Genomic DNA, 26,018 nt, shown 5'->3' with positions numbered 1-26,018 from the left:
CAAAGAAATATTTATAAATTTTTTTTCAGTGTAAAGGTAAATCCCCTGTGAATAGTTCTGTTTGTATTTTAGACTTCGATATAGCAAAAGTTAACCAACCCGTGAGGTATGTATGCTGAGAGTGAATCCTAAGGGTGCGTCCAGATTATCGAGCCGCGAGCCGAGTCTACGTCCACATTATCAAAATGAATATAGGTTCACATCAAAGCTTTGAATGGAACCTTAAGCTATTCGAATCTAACAAGATATGGAGTGATGGGTTCGTCTGATTTGATATATAAATCTGACGTAAGCATTTAAGGCTCTCTGTAACCAAAGGTTTTGCTCGCTCGTTATGTTGGTAAGAGCTGTGCAATAATAACCAAAGGAAAGAAAAATTAGCGTCACAATTAACCACTTTTGAAGATACAGATAGGAGATGTTTACACAGTTCGAGAGTGAAGCAAAAATCCTGAATGTTGTTTTCGTAACTTGCCTGTTCCAAAAAATATTGTTCATCCCTATAGGATACAGCGGGGTAATTTGAATTTCAAACATTTTAAACAATTTCTCGAAAAATAATAATTTTATCGTTACTTTGAATATGTAGCAGGAAACTCACATATTTAAGAAATATTTACCCAAAGTATATAAAAAATTAATCTTTAAATATTGAGGCGTAGTGCGATTATCCGATTTCCCCCTAAAATTTTAATGAAGCTCAATTTTGAGCAATTTGGATATCTTAAAAGATAATTTAAATAATATTGAAAATGAATATTAAAATTACAATAAAAACCAAATTTTGTATTAAAATATTTAAATTCATCCATAATTTGGACCCATTTACATACTTTCTACGTAGATTTCATAAAAGCTTAAGAAAGCAGGATATATTCTTATAAATTGCAGTTACAACCGAAATTCCGTACCTACCTTGCTTAATATAAAACTCTCCACAGACTCTTCCAGGTACACAGATATCTTTTCAAACCTACATGAATATGTAGAATACAGTATCTTCTTTGCTACTAAGCCCAAATATAAAACATGGCGTCTCAAATTTTTTTGAAATTCTTACAAACGCTTACTATTATCCAAATTTCCCCGCTATTCAAATTACCCCGCTGTACCCTACAGTGAGTCCCAGATAGTTAACTGAATTCTTGTACAGAATTGTATTGTGATCAGTGACAATGGATGGAAATTCAGCCAATGAAAAATGATTAATTTCACAGTATTCATAATTATCTTAGTAGTCTTACTTGGATTTAATTTTAAGAAGTTGCCCGAAGTCCAAGTAGTTAACATTAGATATGTCCTTGTTAATCTTGTGAATAGCATCGCTAAGATATCTAGGCTCCATGTGTAGGTAGGTCATTTGCATAAAGATTATAATTGCAGTAATGCAGTACTTTGTTGAAATCCAGAAGATAGAGGACGAAAAGTAAAAGACCCAGAACTGTGGACACTAGATTTAATGTTCCTGACAGTGGATTTGACATGTGTAATGGGGTCCGTGACCGCCTGTCTCAGATTAAAAAAAAGGCATCCGCACAGCCAACGCAGTGAAAAGCATGAAAATCCAATATCTCTGAGTTTCTCGATTAATATACGATGACAAACGAAGTCAAAGACCTTAGTAAAATAAAAAGAGACGCATATAGTGACCTTGTGGCGAAATCTGCCGCTTGTCAAACGTTGTTAAGAAATTTTATTAATGCTATTTAAGTGGACGATCCTTTGCAATATGCCAATTGATTTGAGTTCAATATATTGTAATTGTAAAAAATGACGGTCGTTATGAGCGTCAAGTGGAACGCAGCCCTAATAAAACATGAAAAGCGTCATCATTGTTTTTTTGATATTATTAATACTTCCAGTATGCATTATTACCATATATCCTGAAAAAATGTGTAATATTTATTGAAAAAATTCTATATAATCATTTTTTTAGATTTAAATCCAAAAAAATCTAAAAAAATTCAAGGGCGAATTTCCTCATGATCTTAATGTTTCTCCAAGATAAACGGCTACCATTCGAATCCGATTGAGTATGATATTTATACATCTCGTAACTTTTTCACTTTGGCTGAAAAGCGGCCCTAACTTAACATCGTCCTTTGGTCAAAACGGATCTTAATGCCCGATAATATTTCTGCATAAATTTTTATATACATTTTCGAATTATACAAACTGTGCACCGATTATTTGTCAGTTATGAAATTCAGTCCTAAACTAAAACTGAATAATAGGGCTCTAATTTTATTCCGTTTTTCGAAGATACGTGTAAACGTAAAATGTTTATCCGTTTATATTCGCTTTCAAAAAAACGTTTACTTGAAGGTAAACGTTTACACGTTTAATTAGCATATCCGTTTATAAAAGAAACATTTTTCCGAATATAGGTGTTTTATTATACATTTAAACGAAAATACATTTACATGTATATTTAACATATCCATCTATGAAAAACATCTTTTCGAATATTTTAACTTTTTTTAATAAAATTAAAAATCGAATTTTTTGCATTTGCTCAATTCGTCACACTCCTTAATAAAGGAATAAATGTTTATATAAAAAAAGTGAAAATATTCGGAAAAACGATTCTAATAAACGGATATGCTAATTATACGTGTAAACGTGTTTTCGTTTAAACGTATAATAGTTAATTACACGTATATTCGGAAAAACGTTTCTAATAAACGGATATACTAATTATACGTGTAAACGTATTTTCGTTTAAACGTATAATAGCGAGCCCTACTGAATAGTAATATTCCAAATTAAATTGAATTACAATTGAGTAGCAATAATACTAATAAGCGTCTTAAACTATTGCTAAAAACTTATTACGAAAAATATCACCCCAGCCAAGGTCCAAATTTCGTATTATTCAGAGTAGATGTTTTTATCAACCACTGAGACATGTAGTGATATTTATAACAACAACTAATAATTGTTGAGAAAACGTCAGTTTCAGATGTAAATAAAGAATAATAAATAAAAATCGATCTACACAATACGATCTATATGTACAAAACAAATAAGCGAAAAGTCAGATTCGATCAAAGCGGAACATATAAAATACTAATCAATGCATGTTGCTTTTTTATAAACGTTATCAATCGCCAAGCAATGAATAACGTTCCGACATTTAATACTTTTACAATGTGTACATAAATTTTTCTCCTGTTTTGCTCTAAATATCCTCTTCCTTAATTCTGTTTAAATTTATTCGCGTTTAGACGCAAATAAAGAAAAGCAAAATATAGATTACGATGCAGAGTTGAAGCTCTTTCAGCCGACATTTTAATTCAGCGAAGACAAGTAGAAAAGAGTGAGGAGGTGAAATAGATCGGGCATTTTCGAAGAGTACATATGCTCATATATGTGTATGTTGCGTATGTGTTTGTGTGCGTTTATGGACCTGTATGAGTAAACGTGAGCTTATATAATTCGTGCGTGTATATCGAAGTGTGTATATCGATTTCACTAGAGAAAAGAGGTCACCATCGCTACTTTATGGCACATAATACTAAATCAATTCTTCCGTGTGCATCAGCCATTGTTATACTTTCTTAAAGTTATTAGTGCCATGTACGATGCCGCAGAAAAGTGTAATTGTGAGTGATTAAAATTTTGTCCTTAAGGAAGGCCTTTCCCTCGCTTTGCCAATTCGCATTTTTTTGTTCTCGATATTTTTTGCTTCTTGACTTTTAGGTACTTCTTATCAGAAACGATATTATTAAACTGCTCTTATTTATAAAATAGAAAGGAACAATCATGTTGTGAGATGATAAATAATCACACACAACGCTAAATATATTAAAAATATTTTAAAGAAATTATTAAGAAAGTAAAAAATGGATAGTCTGTAATCACAGTTTCTCAATTTCAATTTTCCTTAGTTTTAGATATTAAAATTATAATTCTTCATCATTTTTAATGACAATATAATGATAAAAATTGTAAATTACGGGTTTATTATATTTTTTCACCATTTTTTTTAAAATTAGCCGTTACAGAATAATCTTTTTTATTACATAGGTACATTAAATTATTTATCAGCAATAGAATATTTAACATTGCAAAATGAATACACAAAAAATATATGTCTCTTTTGCTTTCCATTTGTCATAAATACGAAAAAGATTTAATATATGTGTTCCATTTTTACTAGACACTGACAATCGTTACAAATTTAGTAGATATACGGGATTTTCTAGGATTAAAAATCCTAATGTTAAGTTCAGTTTTCGGTTTAAGCCACAGTCATTCCGAATTCTTCTTAAATAAATTACGAAATAGTGTTTATTCTCATAGCAACATATAACAGTAAGAAAAATTTATTTCGTTACAAATACAAAATTCAAAACGTTTTCATTTATATTTATTTATAATTTCTATGTTTAATGATCTTATTTTATCTATATTTTATCATGCAAAAAATTCGTCTGTTACAAATTTAAAAACAACATCTGTAGACGTTACCTTAATTATAATGTTATTAGTATTTCTTTTGAAATGTATCAAGAATTCTACAACTTTTTGGAAAAGAGTCAGCACTTTATCAGTTATATTAAAATATCAGTTATATTGAAATGTTAGTTATATCGTCCGTTTCTAAGAAACGGAACGCTAACTTCACAAAGATGATAGATCAGCAATAAACGCGTGCTGTTTGTCGAGACTGTCGTGAAACTTTTCGTTACGGAACGCGGATTTCGGCCATTTCGGCCGAGGTAACGAAAAATTTCTCTGGCACAGAGCGGATTACCCGGAATTTATGCTCCCCTCGCCCTTCAGCCAGGCACCGACGATTAATTTTGGACCTCGGCTTTTCAGAAACGCATTTCAGGTGCGCCTCTCTAATGGCACCACAAATCACTACCGTAATAATCTCGATGCTAAAAGAAATGCGATCATCGCCACTTGCGTTCTCTCCCTTATCCCCTTTCTCCCTCGTTCTAGGTTCAACACTGCCGTCGAAGACGAATCGTTCCATCAGTATTGATTTTCAACTTAAACATTATATATACAGAGCATATCAGAAGAAACGACTCAAATTATAATACCACACGCTTTCGTCAAATCAGATTTGATTTTGTTTAGAAAAAATTTGAAGAAAAAGCAATTGCTCCCGATTCTTTAAACCGCTCACCTTTAAACATTTTGCATTTAAAGAAAAATTAGAATCAAAATGAAAATATAATATACATTCTTATAAATTTAAAATAATAAACTTACGTTAGAATAAAAAATAAAGAATAAAAAATAAAAAATTTGAAATAAAAGTTCAATTATTTGTTAATGAACTTTATGTCTTTGAGTAAAACCTTTATTAATTTCGCGAAAGAGAGAGAGTGGCACGCTCACTTGTATCTGGCGCCCAATTACCTGTATTGCGAATGAAAACAGTATGAATGTTTGGAAATATTTTCTGTAGCGTTAATTTCGAGTCTTGAATAAGTATTATTTGCGAAATCCTTAAAGAATATTAATCGCGAACGCATGACGAAATTGCACCACGCAAAAATTGAAAAGCGCTGTATCTCCGAATCCTTTGAGATACAAAGGAAAATGAAAGTGTTACAAACGGGTACAAACGATTCTCTTTCGAATACCGTTGGTTTTATTTCGATATCTTTAAAAGTGGCCGACTTGGCCCTCTTGGCACATTTCCGAAATTTTGAAAAACGCTGTATCTCTGAACCTTAGAAGTGCAAACGAAAATAAAAAAGGTACAAATGGATACAAACGATTCTCTTTCGAATGGCATAAACGAAATTAAAAAATCTTAAAGTTGCGCGCTACGGTATTCATTTTTATTTTTGATAAAGTTGGGCGCTAGGTTCATATCGGTATTCAAGAAAGATAAGAGTAGCAGCACAATTTCTAAAAGTAAGAAAAACATAATAAATTAAACAATAGTATAACGTAATAAAGTATACAAATATATATAATATATTAATATTATTATATAATAGGTAATGTATTATAATATTAAATATGTAATATATTATACATATATATTCATATATAATATAATTAAAAAGAAAAACAAAAATTTAGTATATGTATTAATAAAATTTCAATATATTAAAGTTCCTAAATGTGTGTATACTGTGTATATATACGAGGACATTCCAGAGAAGGGAGATTTTCCTCAAAATCAAGCCTCCACGGATATACCTACTCTAAAAGACGATTCTCACCATCGTGCCAACCGCTAGAAGGGAGGCAAGTGGGAGACAGAAACAGATGCGATGACGTGTGCATCGCGGGTGGTTTTCATTTTGCGAACTGAATATGATTTGCCGTACGAATGAGCATGTAGGTTAGCGCTTTCCTCAGGCTTTATATACCGGCATATGGGGGTGAGATGGGGGCTGCAGGTTACCATCGTACTGATTCCTGACCCTGTTTCGGCCCTGCTCTTTCACCTTCGCCACGCCCCCAGCCTCCGTTTCTCTTCTTAAGGGAAAATTCTAAAATTTACGCTGCTATTTGTTTCATAATGGAATGCCGTTTCAACGCTTTTTATGCTGAAACTCGTGATTCCTTTAATTGTTATTCTTTAAATGTTATTCTTTAAACTTTATAGTGACGGATATATAATACTTACATCATTAAAGCGACATAGTGCACATAAAGAATTGTACGAAACATTTTTTAATAAAATTAAATTTATACTTGTTATGTCAAATATTAATATTATTTTCTGAGCAAATTTGAGTGAATCTTCTTTATTAAGCAATATTGAAAATACAGTATTTAAAAAATACAGGTTAAAAAATTTTATTATTTTTCAAATAAAAAAATTGCTTCTATAAGTAAAACATCGTTTATATGTACATACATACATACAAACAGCACATTGACTGATCGTGTGTAAAAACAATGTTGTTTTTATAAAAATATTTTAGAGAAATCTCTTTGTAAATAATAGGTTATAACTATCTCATTTTATTATTGTTCTTGCTGTTTGTTTCGTAACAAAAATGCCGTTTACTTTAATTAAATATATTAACTAAAATACACAATAAAACATTTCATATTTGTGTTAAAATCGATCCTTACAAAAATTTTTGAGTTAAATTTTTAACAACTCCAAGCGTTAATTTAACATAATGTGATTATATTATTTGAATATTTTGTGTTAAATTGATATTTAACATTTCTTAGTGTTAAAATAATACGATTTATAAGTAAGTAAACAAATAACATAAAAAATGCAGTTTTACGACATAAATTCCATACATATTATAAATGAATAAAAAGTGAATATATATATATGTGTTAATTTACCATACTAAATGTTAATATTATTATAAATAAATATATTTTCACATTTGTTTCCAAATCGTGTCAAAGCGTTACATTTTTTGTTTTTACATAATATAAATATATTTATCTAGTGTAAAAATTAACACAAAAATTTGTATGCTCTATTTGAGATATGTGAAACTGAACACAAATTTTCTAACTGTATAGAATTTTTTTCATTATATAGTTGAAAATTTAACACATTTCATCTGCCCTAAACAATCCACTTAAATTTTTGTGTTAATTTAATACAACATAAATATGTTAGGAAGTAACACAAATATTAGGTAAAAAATTAACATAAAAAATGTAACTCAATTTTTAAGCGATCATATTCCTTATTAAAATTAACATTTATAATACATTAAATTAACATGTTCCAATAAATTTAATATTTATAATATGGTAATTTTAAATATTTTATTCATTTATTTTAGAGTTTACGTTATAAAAAAATATTGTTATTGTTTATAAATTATGTTGTTTTAACATTAAGAAATATTCAATATTATTTGATATTTGTTATAATATTGATTTATATAATATATAATATTATATAATATATATTATAATATTAAAATATAATATAATATAAATATATAATATTATTTGATATAATATGATTTAAAAAATATTTAACATTATGTCAATTAATTCTCGAATATGTTAAAAATTCAACACAAAATTTTAACAGAGTGGACCACTTGAGTGGACCGATCCTAGTACAAATATAAAACGTTTGTACAGAATGTAAATATAAAAAAAGTTTCATAAAAAATCTTTCGTTGACACTTTTAGAATAAAATCCTTTTTATCAATCCGACTTTCTTATGTTCTTTCTGTAAAGATTTATTCAATTAATCCCTACACACTTATCCCGATGAGACAAAATGGCGTGATAGGATACTCACGTCTCGCGAAACGGAGAGATCCGGCTACCACGCGTAATCCTTTGACGAGGAAAATCGGGGAAGCACTTTCCGAAGCACTAACAATTGACGCACTAATCGATTTCACTGACTCATACAAAACATCTAAAACTACTTGTCGGTCCTTTGCCGAAATCACTCGATCTCCATCGTTCTCGACGTCTATCAATCTAATTTTGTGCCATGTCCTTAGAAGTGTAATACATTTGGCGACTCACGCAAACAAAATTCTTCAGATTTATCCTCCTTCCATCAAGATCCATCGATCATCACTCTTTGAGACTCACAGATCCTTTAACAATCGTCCCTCTTCCACGAATTCTTCAAATCTCGCTGCATTTTTTCATGGGAGATTTCTCTTTCCGATAGTACATCCTAACCACTAAAAAAATCCATCGCTTAAAATCATAGATAAATATCTACAGTTTGCATTATCACAAATTTATACATCATAATTCTTTCCATCAACGATGATATTTTTTAAACAGGGCCAATTCGCGATGTTCCTCGATAAACAGACGAATCTTCGAGAAGAGTAAAAATCAATGGTTTACTTTGACATGCAGAAGACATTTTTCGTACAAACAAAATCCTCAGTTTTCCTTGGCGTTAAAAATTTGCAATTTCTATTTAATAGGAAGGATTCTTTCACTCTCCCAAGCAAAGAAAATTCTATTGGAGCGAACAGAACTCACACAATTGCTCTAAATACTTTTCTACATAAAGGGTACTTTTTCAGACAAGGATTTTTTCAGATGATTTTCATTTTTCTGGAGCATTCAGGTTGAATTTTTTAAACGATCCATATAGTTTTTATATTCTCATTTTATTTAACAGACCTGCAGTTTTCCTATCGCGGAACGATATCTGTCACTTTCTTTGAAAAGGATATTAGCTCATCAAATTTTTCGGAAAATATGAATAAGAATATCTCCGCCGCGCCATTTCTTTTCTCTGAGCACAGATTCGTTTTCCTCCAACGTACATACCTGTACGTTATTTTTATCGATATTAATCATATTGATTACATATTGATTACATATTGAACACAGGGCAGCGGTACTTCTCTCTTTCGAAATCCTCAATAACAGCCAATCGCGAAATATTTTCTCATCGAATGCAGGTACCACGCATTTCCTCGCTCAATACATGGATCCACGCCTTTTTGCTTCGCACAGCATTTCTCAATTTAAATATTAATTACACCGCGTAAGATCTTTTATTCCCAGTATTTCTCTTCCTAAATCTAGTCTTCTCTTCTTGCCCGATATTCATCAACAAGTCCACCGATTCACAAAATCTGTTCGCACTGCTTCATAACTGCTTTCGCACACCCTTGAATTTGATCACATTTATCTCCCTTCAGTGAACCGATCCAGTCTGTTTCACCTGCGTAATTTTTCCCGACAAGTTCGCCAATTCGGTCAGCACACATATGCACGGCTCTGTACGATTTTCTTTGACAACTTCACCAATTCAACCCAGATCAATTATTGCCACCCTTAACATAGTTAGTTTCAAATGTCTAATCAACATTTCTTCACCATTAACACACGAATCTCCTTTGCCATAATACTCCACGAGAAGTCCGCCAAGAGAAGAAAAAGAATAATCTATTCTTCATGAACTAATCCGCGCTTCTCCTTTTTCCATATGATATTCCTCGACAACTACCACGATCCACGAAATCTATCCGCGCACTATCCCCTCACTCCCTGAACACGTTTCGCTTTCCTTATGTGTATAGATCCACGTTTCTGTCCCCGCACAAAATGCCGTGATGAATCCAGCAGAAATCTACGATCTCTGTTACCTTAATGTACAAATCCCCGCTTTTCCATGCTTGACAACCGTTAGTCACTTGACTAACAAATGTACATTTTTTCTCACCCCCGAAATCCGAACTCACGCCTTTTCACTAAGCAACCGCATTGGCACCGCGTATAGAAATATATCTCAACAAACCAGGGAGCACGCTTTTTAGCCACGGCACATAAAACTACGAGTCTTCGGGCGACGAGTGGAGGAGAAATTCGAACGGAAGCGACGCGGTAACCCAGTTTCCAGCGGGAGAGCCGCTCCTCCCGGCATGCAACACATAAAAATGGCTCCAGTCCCGTGGCATCGGGACGATCATGACGTCCCGGAACGTTCCAGGACTTTTTCAACGATGCACCGGGAGAGTGGAGCAATCCAGCTGATCTTCTCTTTCCTCGCCGAAAAACGTCAAAATAGAGAAAAGGAGATTAAGAGAGAGAATAAAGGAGAATGAGAGGAAAAGAAAGAGATCACTCCGAAAGAGAATATCGCGGGCATCCTGACGCCTCCGCGAGGGATACAGAATAACCTCTGCGCACCCAAAATGGTGGACGGCACTCCCGAAGACCGACTTGCATTTTGCTCCGCCAGGCTCGGTCCCGCTCGGTTCCGGTCCAGCAAACACCAGACTTCCGGCAATCCCCTCAACCCCCGCTCAAGTTCCTCCGGAAATACTGTTCGCGCCCTCGTAACGGAACCGTCGGGCCTACCGTTCGTCCTAAACGACAAACACAGCCCTCCGAAATGGACTTTCCGCACCGCTTCCGCTCCCGCGCGATACCACTTTGACACGCGCGGCGTTTGTTTTCGCGCGGCCGCGCGCTCACACTTTCACGGCAACGCTCAGCGTCGAGCGCGTTCTTCCTAGTCGCCGTCGATTGCCCTCAGTGTCGTCGATGGACCCGTGGGGCTCGACAGCGTCGGCAGGATCCTCGCCGAGAGCATTCCAGGGAGGGTGGACCGCACACGCCGCGCCATCTGGCAATCTCGTGGCGAATGCAACCCCTCGTCATGGCTGCCAAACCAACCCCGAGTCAATAATAGGGCTAGAGGGTACGAATCTCAAGACCGCGACGCCCACGCAATGCCACGGATAACAATGTCATGCTCCACAGCACAGATATTACGACTCGCACCCCATTCAAAGACGCCGAACACCTCGAGATCTTTCTCGCCTGTTCCTTTCTCTCTCTCGCTCGTTCTCTTTCTCTCTCCCTCCTACGGCGCCCCGGTTTCTTTTATCCTTTTTTCGCATACGATCACAACGCGAGGTGTTCGGGCGGCTGCGCGATTCGCACTGAGTGCACCACCGCATGGAAACCAAGAGGGTGCGATCAGTGATCAGGAATGTGACTAGAGAAATTACATTGTATATAATTGTAACAGTACTTCAACAATATTTTTCTCAATCGTTTCTAAATTCAATTAATATTTTATAAAAAATAATTTTTTATCGCATGTAAAGAGAAAATTAAAAATGTCTAATTGAAATGTTCCTTTCTTATTTTAAATAGATAAAAAAATTGTACATTTTTAAACATCATAATTTTTTTTTATTTTTTGATCTTATACATAAATGGGATTTGTAGTAAAGTATTTCAACTTCTAAAACTTTTTATTAAATGACAACAATTAATAAACTTTTCAAAATTGAAATTTTCAAAATGTTTTCACTGTCATTAAATTAGATAGAAATAGGTGTAATACGAAATAATAATAATTGAGGAAACAATATAATTTTCTTTAAAATGGAAATTAATGATTAATAATTTTTATTATTTATTGAATTATTTCTAAGCATAGTATATAGATTTTCTAAAAATAGTGACACGTGTTTATATCTTTTCGTAATTCAACGTAAAACTAATTTTATTCAACAAAATGTATGAATCTTTTAGATCCAATATACCTAAATACATGTAATGTGTCAAGTTCTTCTAAAAGTGGAATAGCTCTTTCAGAAAATTATTCTAAAACTAAAATTTTTAAGATTTAAATAAAACGATGGATAATTTATGTTATTTCGACAACTATAATAAAACTTTAATAATCTTTATAATTTAAATGAGGTCTGGGATAATTATGATTCCGTTAATTTTAATGACAGCTTGAGTAATTTTTAAAAAGTAGAAGCTATATATGTTCTATATGTTTTCGTAACATAGCGTCCAACAATTTCGCCGCTAAATACATCCCTATCGGGGATGTCGCACGAGAATTGTCGGAAATACGCGATGTCCGCAGTAAACGATGTTTTCGTGGAGGCGTCGCGCTGTTTTGGGAACTTCTCGAGGTATCAAGGGTAAAAGGAAACGAAAGGGTAGAAAAGAGAACGATAGAGATGAGAACGAAGGTTAGTAAATGGTTGCGCGTGAGAAGGTTGTTTTGTCGCTGAAATTGGATATAAATAATCGGAGAACAAATATGCGCGAGGAGAAGATAGTTTTAAATACGTGAAACATGAAATTCTAAAAATTTGATGAACACGTTCAAAAAAATCGCTTAAATAAAATTGTTATTTACATAAATTAAAAAATCGTGATAGCGTTGCTATTTTTCAACGTATTTCATAGCAAAATTACAGTAAATATAAGTTAAATAGTCTAAGCTTTGATTATTTGTCGTGATTATAATATTATTAAAATTAAATTAATAGGATTAAAGTTTACTTTACATTTTTTTATAGATTAAATAAATAAAAGTTTTTAAAATGTTCTAATTTCCTAAATTGCACCATGATGTAATTTCCTAAATCGCACCGCAATCTAATCTTTTAAAATGCATGTTACCTAATAATTTTCTATTTCTTACATTTTTATTCCATTTATTATGTAAAAATGTATATTGTAAACCTACGAAGTGTTTATTTTGTTTCACATAGAAGCTCCTTAAATTACTTCTTGAAATTATTATGTGTTTCAAAAATTATAAAAAATATATTCTTAAGTTTTTAACAGCATTTTTAACAGAGAATTTTTTGTGAGTAAATAAATAACTTTATTTAAAATCTTTAGCTAGCTTTATTGTGCATTTATAATAAACTAAAAAAAATTTTTTTTTACTTTTTTTATATCTAAAATGGGGGCGCACCGGCGGAATCCGTTTTTCTGCAGCTTTAAATTAGTGTACAGGATTCTAGGTACACGATTTAACCTTAAACAAAAAATTTTCGTTATCTATAGACTATAGAAGTATGTATATAGGGATTTTTCAAAATATTGATTTTTTAAAATAACAGCTGTTTTAGATGCTTTTAGATGCAGAATAATTAGAAGCATTATATTATGTAAAAAAATCATACTTTAATTCCATTTAAAAAAGTGGAGAAGTGACCTTTATATCTTTTTGTCGCTTCCACCTAAAAAAAAAGCATGACCAAAATACATCCCCCTCGAAATCGTTCCACTTTCATTTGAAACATTTTTTATATCATCAAAAATAAGCAAAATATTTCAGATGATCGATTTAAGTGGACCACCCTGTATATTCTAGATATATTCTGCTATACATGTAATTTACGTAATGCTTTACTTTTATGTCAAAATCATGTAATCTGTGGGACAATATTTCAGCAAGTGATTACCCCCTTGATTTACCCCATCCCCCTGCCTGGAACACTATATTGTTAAATCTGTTCGAAAGTTATCCCTTATATTGCGATTTTGTCAATACTTTAGCTATAATTTACTTTTTTGTATTTTCTTCTTCAAAAGTCATCCGGAAATTCTCCCAAACTTTTTGTACCCCTAAAAAATCTCCCGTAAAAAGAAATAATCTCCAAATTTGGTAAAAATTCTATTAAATTAGCAACACTAGGCCCTAGAAACATCTGACCTTCCATACGAAGCGAGATTCATCCTACATCCCCCTGTTTACGAGATGGAAAAATTATAGACTTCTGTTACACGGCACGCTTAATCGGGTTTAATAACATCCGTAGTTATAAAATTGGCCAATCATAGCTGTTTCTTGGAAGAATGGAACGACAGTTTCATAACTACGGATGTTATTAAACCCGATTAAGGGTACCATGTAAATGTATAGTCATAGACTACATAGTTCGATTTACATCAAAGTTATAACATATCGATGTGATGTCATGAAACTGTACAATAGTTATTCTATTCTTCAAAGGAATAGCTATATGATTCGCCAGTTTCATAACTTTGGCGTAAATCGAACCGTGTAAATAGTCATAAATGGTAAAGATATACCCTGTGTCCAAAAATTACATTTCGGTTATTAATCATTTTCGTTAATAACCTTTTAATGAACAACGAGCGACGACTAAAACCTGTTGTCACTCAGAGTCAAAAACAGAGAATGGACTTCGCGATCCGTATCTAATTGTAAGTAGTATTCAAATGTGGTAGACAATAATGAGAGAGAGAGAGACCGTGAAAGATGGCCCATCTCTCTCTCATTCTCTCATTACACCGTTGGATGGAAAGAGATAGAGATGGCCGTCTTCCACGGTCCCTCTCTCTTACTTTTATCACCATTTTGACGGATCGCGCCATATTCATTCTCTATGTCTTTGCGCAGAATCATGACTTTAATAACGTATGTCAAGGTCAATGTCATCGGGGGGAGAGTGTCCTCTATTCGATATATTATCAAAAATTATTAATGTCTCAATTTTTGTTGAGAAAAAATTGATTTCCAATTAGCCAAAAAATATATTGTTAAAAATATTTAATCTTTTAAAGATATATTACAAACTAAAAGTGTTATTAAATAGTAACAACTTTTTTATTAAATTACATGCTTTTTAGATTCTATAAAGTCGGAGAAGTATAACACAGTTATTATACTTTATTATAAAAAACGGCTTTTAAAAAAATAAAATATTATTCTTTAAAAAAGTTTTCTTTAGGATGACCTAGAGAAGATAAAATGCTCATGTGATTATTTTCGCCTCAGGCAATAAATTTGCAAATACCGTCGGAACTCCGGTATTTTTAATAGCTAGAGAAGCTTAACATGTTTTTGCGATAAGAACGTAATCATCGTAAAAGTTACTATTATAATTTTCATCCAGTATTTACACGCTACCTGGAATCTCCCTAAAATCAAAAACCAGTGCTATCTTTGTACAAAAAAAAACCCGATTTTTTTTCAAGAAGACAAATGTTAAATATTATTATAGAAGAAAAATATTATAACATTTTATTGTTATACTATTATATAAATATTAAAATATAAAATGTTTATAAATGAAAGATTTGTTATATGTACAATGTGTAATATCTTTTATGCACTCGTAATAATTATTTATTAACATTAATTATACCTTTAAAACAATTATTAAAAGTTTATATTTTGGTGTGAATTTTTTCTTAAATTTTTGAAACACTTAACATTTAAATTTAATGTAATACATAATATACAAATATTTATAATTATTATATTTTTCATTATATTATAGTATTTTTGAACTTTTATCGAAAGTTGAATTCCAGCACTTTTATATTTTGGATTTTGAGAATTCTAGTTCTTGAAAAATTTAAATTAAAATGGCAAACTCAAAATTTAAAATTTTTGATGCTTTGAATGTGTAATCTTTTTAGAAGTTTCTTCAACTCTGTCTTCTTAGCACTTTGGCTGAAAACTTAGACTGTTGACATCTTTGAACTTGAAATTTTCTAAATTAAGATCTTTGAAACGAAATACATGCAATTTTCATCGTTTTCTTTTAGAGAGCCTCAAGTGTACCTCAAGTTTAAATATTCAAATCTTTAAATAACGATAAATCGTTTAAATAATGATAAATTGGTACTGACATTTATTTTTTATAGATCACTACCAGCGTGCAAACACATTTCATCAAAATGGAATTTACGAATGTATTATCAAATCACATGACACGTGAGATGTTATAAATAAGTCGTATTCTTATCGGAATGTAAATGCATTCATCTCGTTTCTTCCTCGTTAGGAAGCTCACTCGAACTCGCAAGGGTCAGTCCGATTCTACCTGGACCGTAATATGCACCTTACATCCTGCACTGTCTTAGGAAAAAATGTCTTGTGCAAATAAGGATCCAGAGATTCCCAACGACAGGAAAATCACTGTTTGGCCACAATGGCTTACCGCCTTTGCAAGTAAGTATACAATTAGTCATAAAATATTTTAATTAAAACTACGTGAGCATACAACGGATAAAATTATTTTAATAATGAAAAATAAAACACAGCTGAATATTCTGCACCAAATTAATTAATTCGAAATTAAATAGACGTTATTAAATATGCACACCTAATATAAGCTTCGTCTGTCATTAGGCAGAAGCTATCATCTAATAACAAATTCGGTCATTTTACACTACTCTGCATTGATGTTATATATTATTATGTAGAGTGTCCCATTTTACTTTCCCTAGATAACTTACTCAAAAACTAAGCCCAGCAGGCAAAAATATTTTAGACAAACGTTATACGATCTGTGAACAAGGATAAGTAATAATGAAATATAACTATAATTAGGTTCCACACAAAGAATAAATTTAAAAAATTTACATATAAAGCCAATAGGAACCAACACTATATGAATATGTATATAATTTTTTTAAATAAATAGAATATATACTCGCTCGATATCACTTAAATACAATATCATACAATAAGAATAACGACCAATAAACAATCAGAAACGAAATTTTTACTAACGAAGAATTAAGATAGCATATTTATATAATTAATTAATTACAAAAATGTAGACAGGAACAATGGTCGCAAGACGTTTCGTACTCACAGAGTCATCAGTTGCATAAAATTTAGAATATAAATAGTTCGTTTAATTGATTTGAAATTACATATCTTTCTGGAATCGAAAAGTTAAATCGGTTGGGATTATTGGAATGCTCCGGGTTTTTCGTGTACCGACTTATCATCAAAATCGCCCGTACACTAGCGCCAGTACATCCATTTTTGGTTTGGATACTACATCGTTATCATGTACTACCTATCCATTTTCTGACACTATCATAGCAAAGAACCACAGAGAAAATCGATGTATGAATCAATAAATTGGGAATCGAGACTACTAAATATGCGTATATGTAATATGTTAACGTAAAAATGTGTGTATTTTAATGTGTGAGGCTATAATTATATGTATTATATGTATATAAAAACAGTACTACTTGAGTTTTATTAAAATTAAGTAAATAATAAAGTAGCACATTGCATTTTACTTTTTAATTTGGTACAATAAAAATAATACTACTTAGGTTTTATAATTTGATACAATAAAAATAGTACCATTCGGTAATTTATTTACCTTAAACATAGTAATAAATAATACTTGATGAATTAAATTTTTGATAGGTGCAATATATATATATATGTATGGAGTTATTCTAAGTACTTAAGAAAAAAAAGGATAAAAGCTAGGGAAAATAAAGAGATTTAATTATTTGTATAATATAAACCACAGAAAATCTTAGAAAATATATCGTTGTGTAGCGCTGTTCGCAATAAATTAAATTTAAATGACAGTTGAAAGAGATAAAACAAATGCTAAAGAATCTTGTGATATGTACACTAGCGATCATTAATGCCTTTCCGCTGAATTGTAATGCGCAAGCGTTTCATATAGTATGTTACGTATACTATAGAAAATTTAATGAATATCAGAACGCAGTAGAAAGGCATTAATGACCGCTTCTGTACCATTTAATGGAAAATACTATAATTATTTAAATATAAAAAGTGATCCGAAACTAGTGCCTGATCCACATCTAGTGTTTTTATCCTACCTTCAGTCTCTTCTTTCAGAGAGTGAAATTATTCACTCTTCGCAGAGATGGAAAGTTGATTTTGTGAAAGTTGGTGAAAGTTGGCTTGGAGTGATTCTTCACTCTCTAAGAGTGAAAATTTCATTCCTACCGGATCACAACTACCACTCTCTTCGGGAATGAAATTTCACTCTCAAAAATTTAGAGTGTAGTGTTAACCAAAAGTAAAGTGCAATTATCTAGTTCAAAACTATTAACTTTCGAAAAAAAAACATGTAAAAATCACTTTTTCGTAAAAAAAAAAAGATACTATTGTTCATTAACTACAGCTCGAACGTTTTCAATGATATATCTCGTTGTGTCCCATAGTTACGCTAGAATCCATCGTTACTGGTCTGGCCAACGGCTGGGCTTCCCCGTATTTAGCGCAATTAACATCAGCGGAAGCAAATGTTGCCTTGAAACTGACCGCTATTGAGGCATCTTGGGTAGCGTCCCTTTTAAGTCTTGGACGTGTAATTGGGGCGTTTATCGGTGCATTTTGTCAAGGTAAGAGTCCCTATCACATTTTGCTAGAGAAACACGCATATTCATCTTCTTAAGGAGGGAGCCTGGTTTAGAAAGCCGAAAAAAGGTGATTTTTTGTAGTTTTTTTAAAAAAGAATAGTAACGTTTTAAAATTTGTTATGTGTTGTAATACTAATATTGAAGAATTTAATTAAATTTTGTTGTATACAAAAAATATTAATGACAAAAAAATTGACATTAAAATTTGCGCCTCGCTGTCGACGTTATCATTTTGTGTATATTCTGATGACTTTAATTTTTGTCTGAAATAAAAAATCAAGAAATATTTGTAATTTTCTTATAATTTTATTCTAAATGAACTTAAAAAATTAAACAAAATGTATATAATTTAAAATTTTATACGACTTTAAAAAAAGTTACGATTTTCATTTGGTAGCGTCCATTCTTTAAACAAAAAAAATTGTTGATATTGATTGTTTTTAACTTCTTAGATTTATCGAGGAGAATTGACATTATCTAACAACCTTTTACATATAAAATCGATTGGTCAAATACTTTACTTGTAATCGTGTACACAAAATTGAAAAAAATGCCAAAAATAGTTTCGAGAAAAAAGCGTTTAAAGTTTTCGGTGTAAAAAATTGTAACTCTTGAATACTTACGATGCTCAGAAACTAACCTTTTATTCCAGGGGCATACAGTACCCCTTCAGCTTCCTCATTAAATTCATTCTAAGCAATTTGGTCCATCCTATGAGCTACTGGAGTCTTTTCCTACCGAGTCGTCGGCGTTCCTGCCTGGAAGTACTGTGTGTCATATGTAGTGCTTGCAGCCTGGTCCAATATTAATTTCTAATTCATTCATGATTTTTAAAACGGCAAAATATCCCTTGTTGAAAATGCCATTATCGATAAAAGCGGCGATTTCGAGAATTTTGCAACATAATTGAAGTGCTTTGGCGCCAGTTTCCAGACGATCGAATTAAAACTTTCATTCATGCCCTGAATATGTCCACTCAGACGTCGCGTTAACAAATCATTTGATTGATAAATCGGTGTAATTAGGAATCAAATGTTCTCAATATCTCGATAATCGTCGCATTCCCGTTACAAGCGTTGAATCTACTGAAGAATTTCTTTCAAAATTTGAGGAACATATTCTCGAAGAGTTGTATTGTCGTTTTATGAAAAAAATTTTGTTTACCCTGTAAACCAGGCCCTCCCTTAAGATACATCAAGCATAAGTTTAAAAGGATTTATCGAGATAAATTTTCTTCAAATCAAATTCATTGTTTAATTCTTTTCTATTATAGATGTACCCCAATATAGATTAACTGTATCAGAATTATCAAATATCCTGTATATGTAATATATATTTATAAGTCATAAATTATAATATCTCAATTTAAATATAATATACATGTATTTCAATATTCTATAATTTTTACTTATTATAAATGTTATTAATAATAATGTTTCCATTCAGTAAATCTTTTTCTTCTGTGTGAAATATTCAACTCTCTTTCTATTTTTAATTTTAAAAAATTATATTAATATAATAAAAGAAAAACAAATTCAATTCTTTCTGTAGTCATTTCTTTTTCTTTTCTAGTCCAGTAAATTTTTCTCGATCCATCAACCATTTAACCATTAAATTTGCTCCTGACTAAATACAAGCAACAATTCGCAACCTAAGAACAAGCCAACCACGACTCAGCAATGGTCGAAAATGTAAAGTAAATCTTTAACTTTTAACAATAAGAAATAAAATATTAAGAAAATACGAAATTAAAAATATTTAGAATCATGTACCACACTGATCGTCGAAACTACTCGAAACATCTTCGACGTACGAATTTTTATATCCTCCAAGAGTTGGGAAGTAACGCGTTACTCTTATAACACCGTTGCTATTTCCGTTACTTTTTTGGTAACAATCGTTACTTTTTCTGTCTGTAACTATAAATATTATAATAATAATGTGTCGTTACATTTTTACAGTAATAATAATTTACGATTAATTCAACTATTATTTTATCATTACTTTAATTTCTTTTTATCTTTACATTTATATGCAATAGATTCTTATTATCTTATTCATGATTAAATAGAAAAAATATAAATATTCTGTTTAAATAGAAATTTAAATCACAAAAATATAAGTATCTATAAGAGCCAACTCTCTCTTTTCCATATATATATATCCTCTTTTGAATATATATATATAGGATGTCCCATTTTAATAAATAATGCATTAAGATTTCTCGAAAACTATGGTAGATACGAAAAAATGTTTCAAACAAAAGTTGTATAGTTCGAAGGAGGACAGATTAAAGTCAGATCAAGATCTTTAAATTTTTTAAATGAAATCCCCCATTTTTCATTTCATATTCCTGTAGCTTACCTCAAGAACTTTTTAAAACACCACAATAAAATTCTTTTTCATTAAGAACTTTTTAAGTTATAAGGCTTGAAAGTTATCGTACCATCGGCGTTAGCATTACCCAGGTGTCCGATTGACGGCTAAAACCTCTTGAATATTGTTCAGAATCATGATCTGGATAACGATCCTTAAAAAAAATCCTTAAGAAAGAGCCATCAATTCAAAGCCATTGAAGATTATTTTTCTTATTTTTATTTACGTAAAAGACAACAGTGCGCTCCTCGCCCTAATAAAGTGAACGGCAAGATTCACGTTGACATTTACAATGAATCACGACACGGCGATAACCCGCAAACCTTTTGGCACCTCTGAAAAAGAATTTTATTATAGTGTTTTGAAAAGCTCTTAAAGTAAGCTATGATAATATGTAATAAAAAATGGGGGGTCCGTTTTAAAAATTCAAAATGACCTGGTCTTAACAACGCCACCCAAGGTCAAATTAAAATGGTATCTTCTTATATTCCTCTTCGAATCATATATTATAACTTTTATTTCAAACATTTTTCTGCGTTTATCATTCTCGAGAAATCTTAATGCATTATTTAAAATGGGATGTATAGTATACCTTGTATAGTGTTAAAAAATTAAATCTTTCTTAAAGCTCCAATTTGCTTTTGGAACTATGCAATTATAGATATAATTCTAATATATCTGAAACTTTAAAACTATGAGTAATAGATTTTATTTTTTTTAAATACCTAGTTAAATTTTTACTCTTAAAATTCTTGAATCCTTCTCTAAATATTTTCTTGAGATATATTTATATCTTTCTATTTCAGTCTAGAGAAGCATCTTCCTTTTTTTAATCATGCAGATTGATTTGCCTCCGTAATGTATGTGTAAACAAAATTAGAAGATATTACAATATATCTCATCTTTAAAGAGACCAAGTCGCTCTGTTCTGAGTTGTGGCGATCTTGTTCTCAGGATGACATGTCTCTAATACGTGCCACGACACAATCCTTCAGAATACACCGGGCTGAAGAAAGTGATGCTGTTATCGAGTTTGCTGTTACTCTCTAGTTGGATTCTCAACATCTGCGCCACATCGGTCATGTGGCTGTACCTTTCCAGATTATGCTCCGGAATCGGATCGGGTGTTATGTGGCCCGCGATATCCTTGTACCTTGGCGAGATCGCCAATCCTGCTATCCGAGGATCTCTGGTAATTTAGTTAACGGAATCCTTTCATATGTAAAGTTCCTATTTTTACACGATTCTTTTACTTGTCTCTCATTCTTTATTCAATCTCAAAATATATAATTATATAATTCTTCTCTGCTCGTGACACTGTTATATTTCTGCATCCAATAGTATGTATTAGTATTTAATTTTTCTATCACTATTTCTCGTTCTTTTTTTTTTACCATAGAATATAATTTTACAATAACAATATAAAAATGGTTGATATTCTAAAAAATATTTTAAAGAAAAACTACACTTCATATTTAAAAATAAAATATATTATTATTATTATTATACGTTAATAAAAATTATATTTTGTTTGTAAAATATTATAAATATTATATAATTAATTGTCATCTAGCAAGTAACAAATAATCGTAATAGTATATTAATATTAGTGAAACATACCTCTATTTAAGGATACGTCAAATTGACGTCACTTCACCACTAGTAATATCAAAAAAGATGGTCATCGTTTCAAGGTTAACATAACTAAATTAATTTGATAAGCCATTAATTTTAACTGATTAGCTTCATTCAAAATGTCAATTGCAGATTCCTCTGTTAATTGTGCTAGTAATTTTGTTCTCGGTGTTAACTTGATAATCAATTATTGTTATAATTATTAAATATGAAAAAGAAGCAATTGCGAGTAATTTTTTGTACGATTTGAAACTAGGCTCTAAAGCAGAGGAAATTAGTCGAAAAATTAATAAAACATTTGGCAATTACAAACCACTGTGCACAGCTGATACGAAGCCAACTTCATAGAACATAGGCTACGTTTACACCGTGCGCTTAGTCCGCGGCCTATACAATAGATGTCTTTGTTTATCCTGTATATTAAACAAAGACACCTATCGTATAGGTCGCGGACTAAGCGCACGGTGTAAACGTAGCCACAGTGTCTGACTGTGTCCTTACTGGAAAGTACCCATATTCTAGCTTCGTTAACAAATACTAGTATATAATTTTATTTCCGTCCGATCTCCTTTTGTTAATTAAATTATAAACAAGTATTGATGACGAATAAATGTCATCTGATCCCTGAAGATGAAGATAGCCTTAGCTGTGGTCGCTTCTAGTTCGATAACAAAAAAAAACGCCCTAGTTCAGCGTTAGTGCATATTAGACTACTAGGGATCGTAGGTGGTAGATTCAAATCTCACCGGCGCTTTGAAAATGAATTGTAACATAATAAAATAGAATATATGCGAAACAGTAAATACAAATTAAATTTGACAAATAAAAAACGATAATAACTGTGTAAAAATAAAAAAAAACTTTTTTTTCGTTAAAATATTGTACCGGAATCATATCTATTCACTGACCTCGGATTCTGTCGGATTGGAATCTTTCCGCCGACCTCGGTTTAGACCGGATTTAGTCGGATAAGATTCCTATTTTTTGGATTCGCTCGAAATACAACTGATTCGTTCGGCGACAAATTTCAAAATAAAATGGATTCAGATGAATAGAAATTTTCCTATCTGAATCTTTCTGAAACTTTCGACAGCAGGGATGGCCTGCAGCCATTGACATTATTTTGACGGCAATTATTAAAGCAGATCCATTAAAAACCACTCGAAAAGAACTAAATCAATCAAGAATGTTTTATCAATCAACAGTTTTTCGTTATTTGAACTAAATTGGAAAAAAATAAAAAATCGACATTATTTTTACATCAACCTAATAATTTAAAAAGAACATTAATAACTTATATATACTTAACTCTGTTGTTTTCCCATACATTCAGTTGGTACATATAAGTATATCTAAACTTCTATCTTATTCATTAATATAATTATATTTTTTGAGAAAACAAACATTATAACTTTTAATTATTTTTCTTAATGTTGATGAGTTCATTTTTTTAAAACGATACTTATTTTTGTTTTTCGATTTCTTTTCGTAAAAATACAATTTTTAGAATAAAATGCTGTTTTTAGAACAAAATGCTATTTTTAGAACTTTTCTGCAAAACACTCGCTTACGATTTTTTGTCGTAATTTTTAATATTATTATCGAAACTTTTTTACAGATTTGGATTCTATACATTTTTAATGAAAGAAAATTAATTAAAATTTATTCAAATTTGTAGAAGATACAACAAAAAAAGAAATCTCGGGTCTAAATGTATAAATTGAAAATGTTTTTCCGAACTGTAGTTAAAAATTAATTAAATATTTTTATCAATAATCCAGTTTGCAAGTTTGCTGAACAATATTGCAAAAGCTTATTATCATAATACGTGATTGTATCTTCAGATATCCTTGATAGTGAACGCAGCATCAATGGGTATGTTCTTGGGCAATGTGATGGGTCCTTATCTGTCCATGGAGATGTTCTGTTATGTGAGCATCGTACCGAATATCCTCTTCATGATCCTCTTCAGTCTAATACCTGAGTCACCCTATCATTATGCTCTTCACGGTAATATCGATGAAGCTGAGGCATCTCTCAAATGGTTCCGACGAGAGACTAACGTCAAGGCCGAAATACAGGAGCTTCAGGACTTTGTTGATGGCGCGAACACCAGCATTTTAACAAAACTCAAGGACTTTTTATTACCAGGTATCTCAAAAGCAACATCTTTGATCGTGTCTTTAGCATAAATTGTTTTTTGTTTTTTTATGTTTGAAGTGTTTAGCAATAAACATGAGTTTTTATTCGAAAGCAACAATTAAACATTTTGGGATGGGACATTATGCAACAAACAGTCATAAGTAAAAATTAAGTAAATCTCAATTATATTTAAAATCAATTTTCGTCTGTTTCAGTAAATTTGAAGAACGTTTTTATCTTGTTCGGCTTGTTCATCTTCGTCCAAGCGAGTTCGTTCAGCACAATAAACGCCTATGCAGAGCTCATCGTTATCAGTACCAAAGTAACCATCACTCCATCGATCTTGGTAATAGCGATGTGTTTCACCACAGTTGTTGCTGGTTTTATCGCTGTCTTGTTGGTGGACAGATTTGGTCGGAAGAATCTGATAATGCTTTCCAGCGTCGGCGTCACCATTTCATTCATCGCTCTTGGTCTTCACTTTTATCTCCTTTCTCTGAACTTTGATCCTGAAAAACTGACATGGTTGTCAACCACATCATTGCTATGCTTTAATCTATTTGTGTCTTGTGGTCTATCCACGGTACCTACCACTCTTGTAGGTGAGATGTTCCCAGCAAATCTCAAGAATTTAGCGTCTCTTTGCATTTTTTCGAGCAACGCTCTACTTTCCTTCATATTTGTCAAGAGCTACCAACCTATTGTTAATTTAGCCGGAGAAACAATCGTCTTTTGGAGTTATGGACTTTTTGTACTTGGAGCAGTGCCCTATGTGCGGTATTTGATCCCCGAAACGACAGGCAAAAGTTTATTAGAAATTCAACGATCCATTAAAAAATAAAACAACATAATTTGTCAAAATCAAAACTATAATAAAAAAAATTTTACATTAAATGTTGATCAAAATTAGGAAGTTTTAATTGAAATTGGCTACGTTATACCGTATGCTTAGTCCGCGGTCTATACAATAGATGTCCTTGTTTATCCTATAAGTTAAACAAAGACATCTATCGTATAGGTCGCGGACTAAGCGTACGGTGTAAACGTAGCCATTATGCCTAACCAAAGAATGAAACAAGTTATTGGCAACTGTCATATTAACGATTTTATTCTATTTTGAAATAAAAGGAGTCTTCGATTTACAAGTATAATATACCAAATAAAAATTTTTTATTTTATTAAAAAATATTCCTATTTTAATATAATATATTTTATAAGAATTTCCATTATATGTTTTCTCTAACGCTAGAAAATGTGATCAGTAATCTATGGTGAATAATCAAGAGACATAAATTAAATTAATTCACTGTGTACTTTGGCAATAATGTACAATATCAAGTTTACACGATAAAAACATATTTATCTCGTAGGCTACAAATTAATTAATAATAATAATACATTCATATATATTTTTATAATAAAAATAACCATATTTTTTAATAAAAAATTATGATTGAAAACAGAGTACGATACTCTACGGGCGCCATGAGAGTTGGACGCTCTG

General features: G+C 31.5%; 2 protein-coding genes across 3 annotated transcripts in view; one reads left to right on the top strand and one right to left on the bottom strand.

Moving 5' to 3' along the window:
- rho-5 (rhomboid-5) overlaps positions 1-8,295 on the bottom strand; it is a 128,988-nt gene extending 120,693 nt beyond the window's left edge. For both annotated transcript variants that reach the window (XM_018458842.1, XM_018458843.1), the window contains exon 1: positions 8,220-8,295. The gene's annotated coding sequence lies outside the window, so the exon portion shown is untranslated. The remainder of the gene's footprint in view (positions 1-8,219) is intronic.
- Positions 8,296-15,980: 7,685 nt separating this feature from the next.
- On the top strand, positions 15,981-25,369 carry LOC108729666 (facilitated trehalose transporter Tret1). Its single transcript, XM_018458854.1, has 5 exons — positions 15,981-16,160; positions 18,164-18,343; positions 21,733-21,929; positions 24,217-24,523; positions 24,730-25,369. The coding sequence occupies exons 1-5, from the start codon at positions 16,079-16,081 to the stop codon at positions 25,353-25,355; spliced, it is 1,392 nt and encodes a 463-aa protein (XP_018314356.1). The 5' UTR covers positions 15,981-16,078; the 3' UTR covers positions 25,356-25,369.
- Positions 25,370-26,018: the final 649 nt, after the last annotated feature.

The sequence above is a fragment of the Mycetomoellerius zeteki genome, unplaced genomic scaffold (assembly GCF_001594055.1).
Source record: "Mycetomoellerius zeteki isolate Tzet28-1 unplaced genomic scaffold, Tzet1.0 scaffold79, whole genome shotgun sequence".
In the NCBI taxonomy this organism is placed as follows: domain Eukaryota; kingdom Metazoa; phylum Arthropoda; class Insecta; order Hymenoptera; family Formicidae; genus Mycetomoellerius; species Mycetomoellerius zeteki.
Note: the sequence above shows the minus strand (reverse complement) of the source record. Positions and strands in the feature narration are given on the sequence as shown.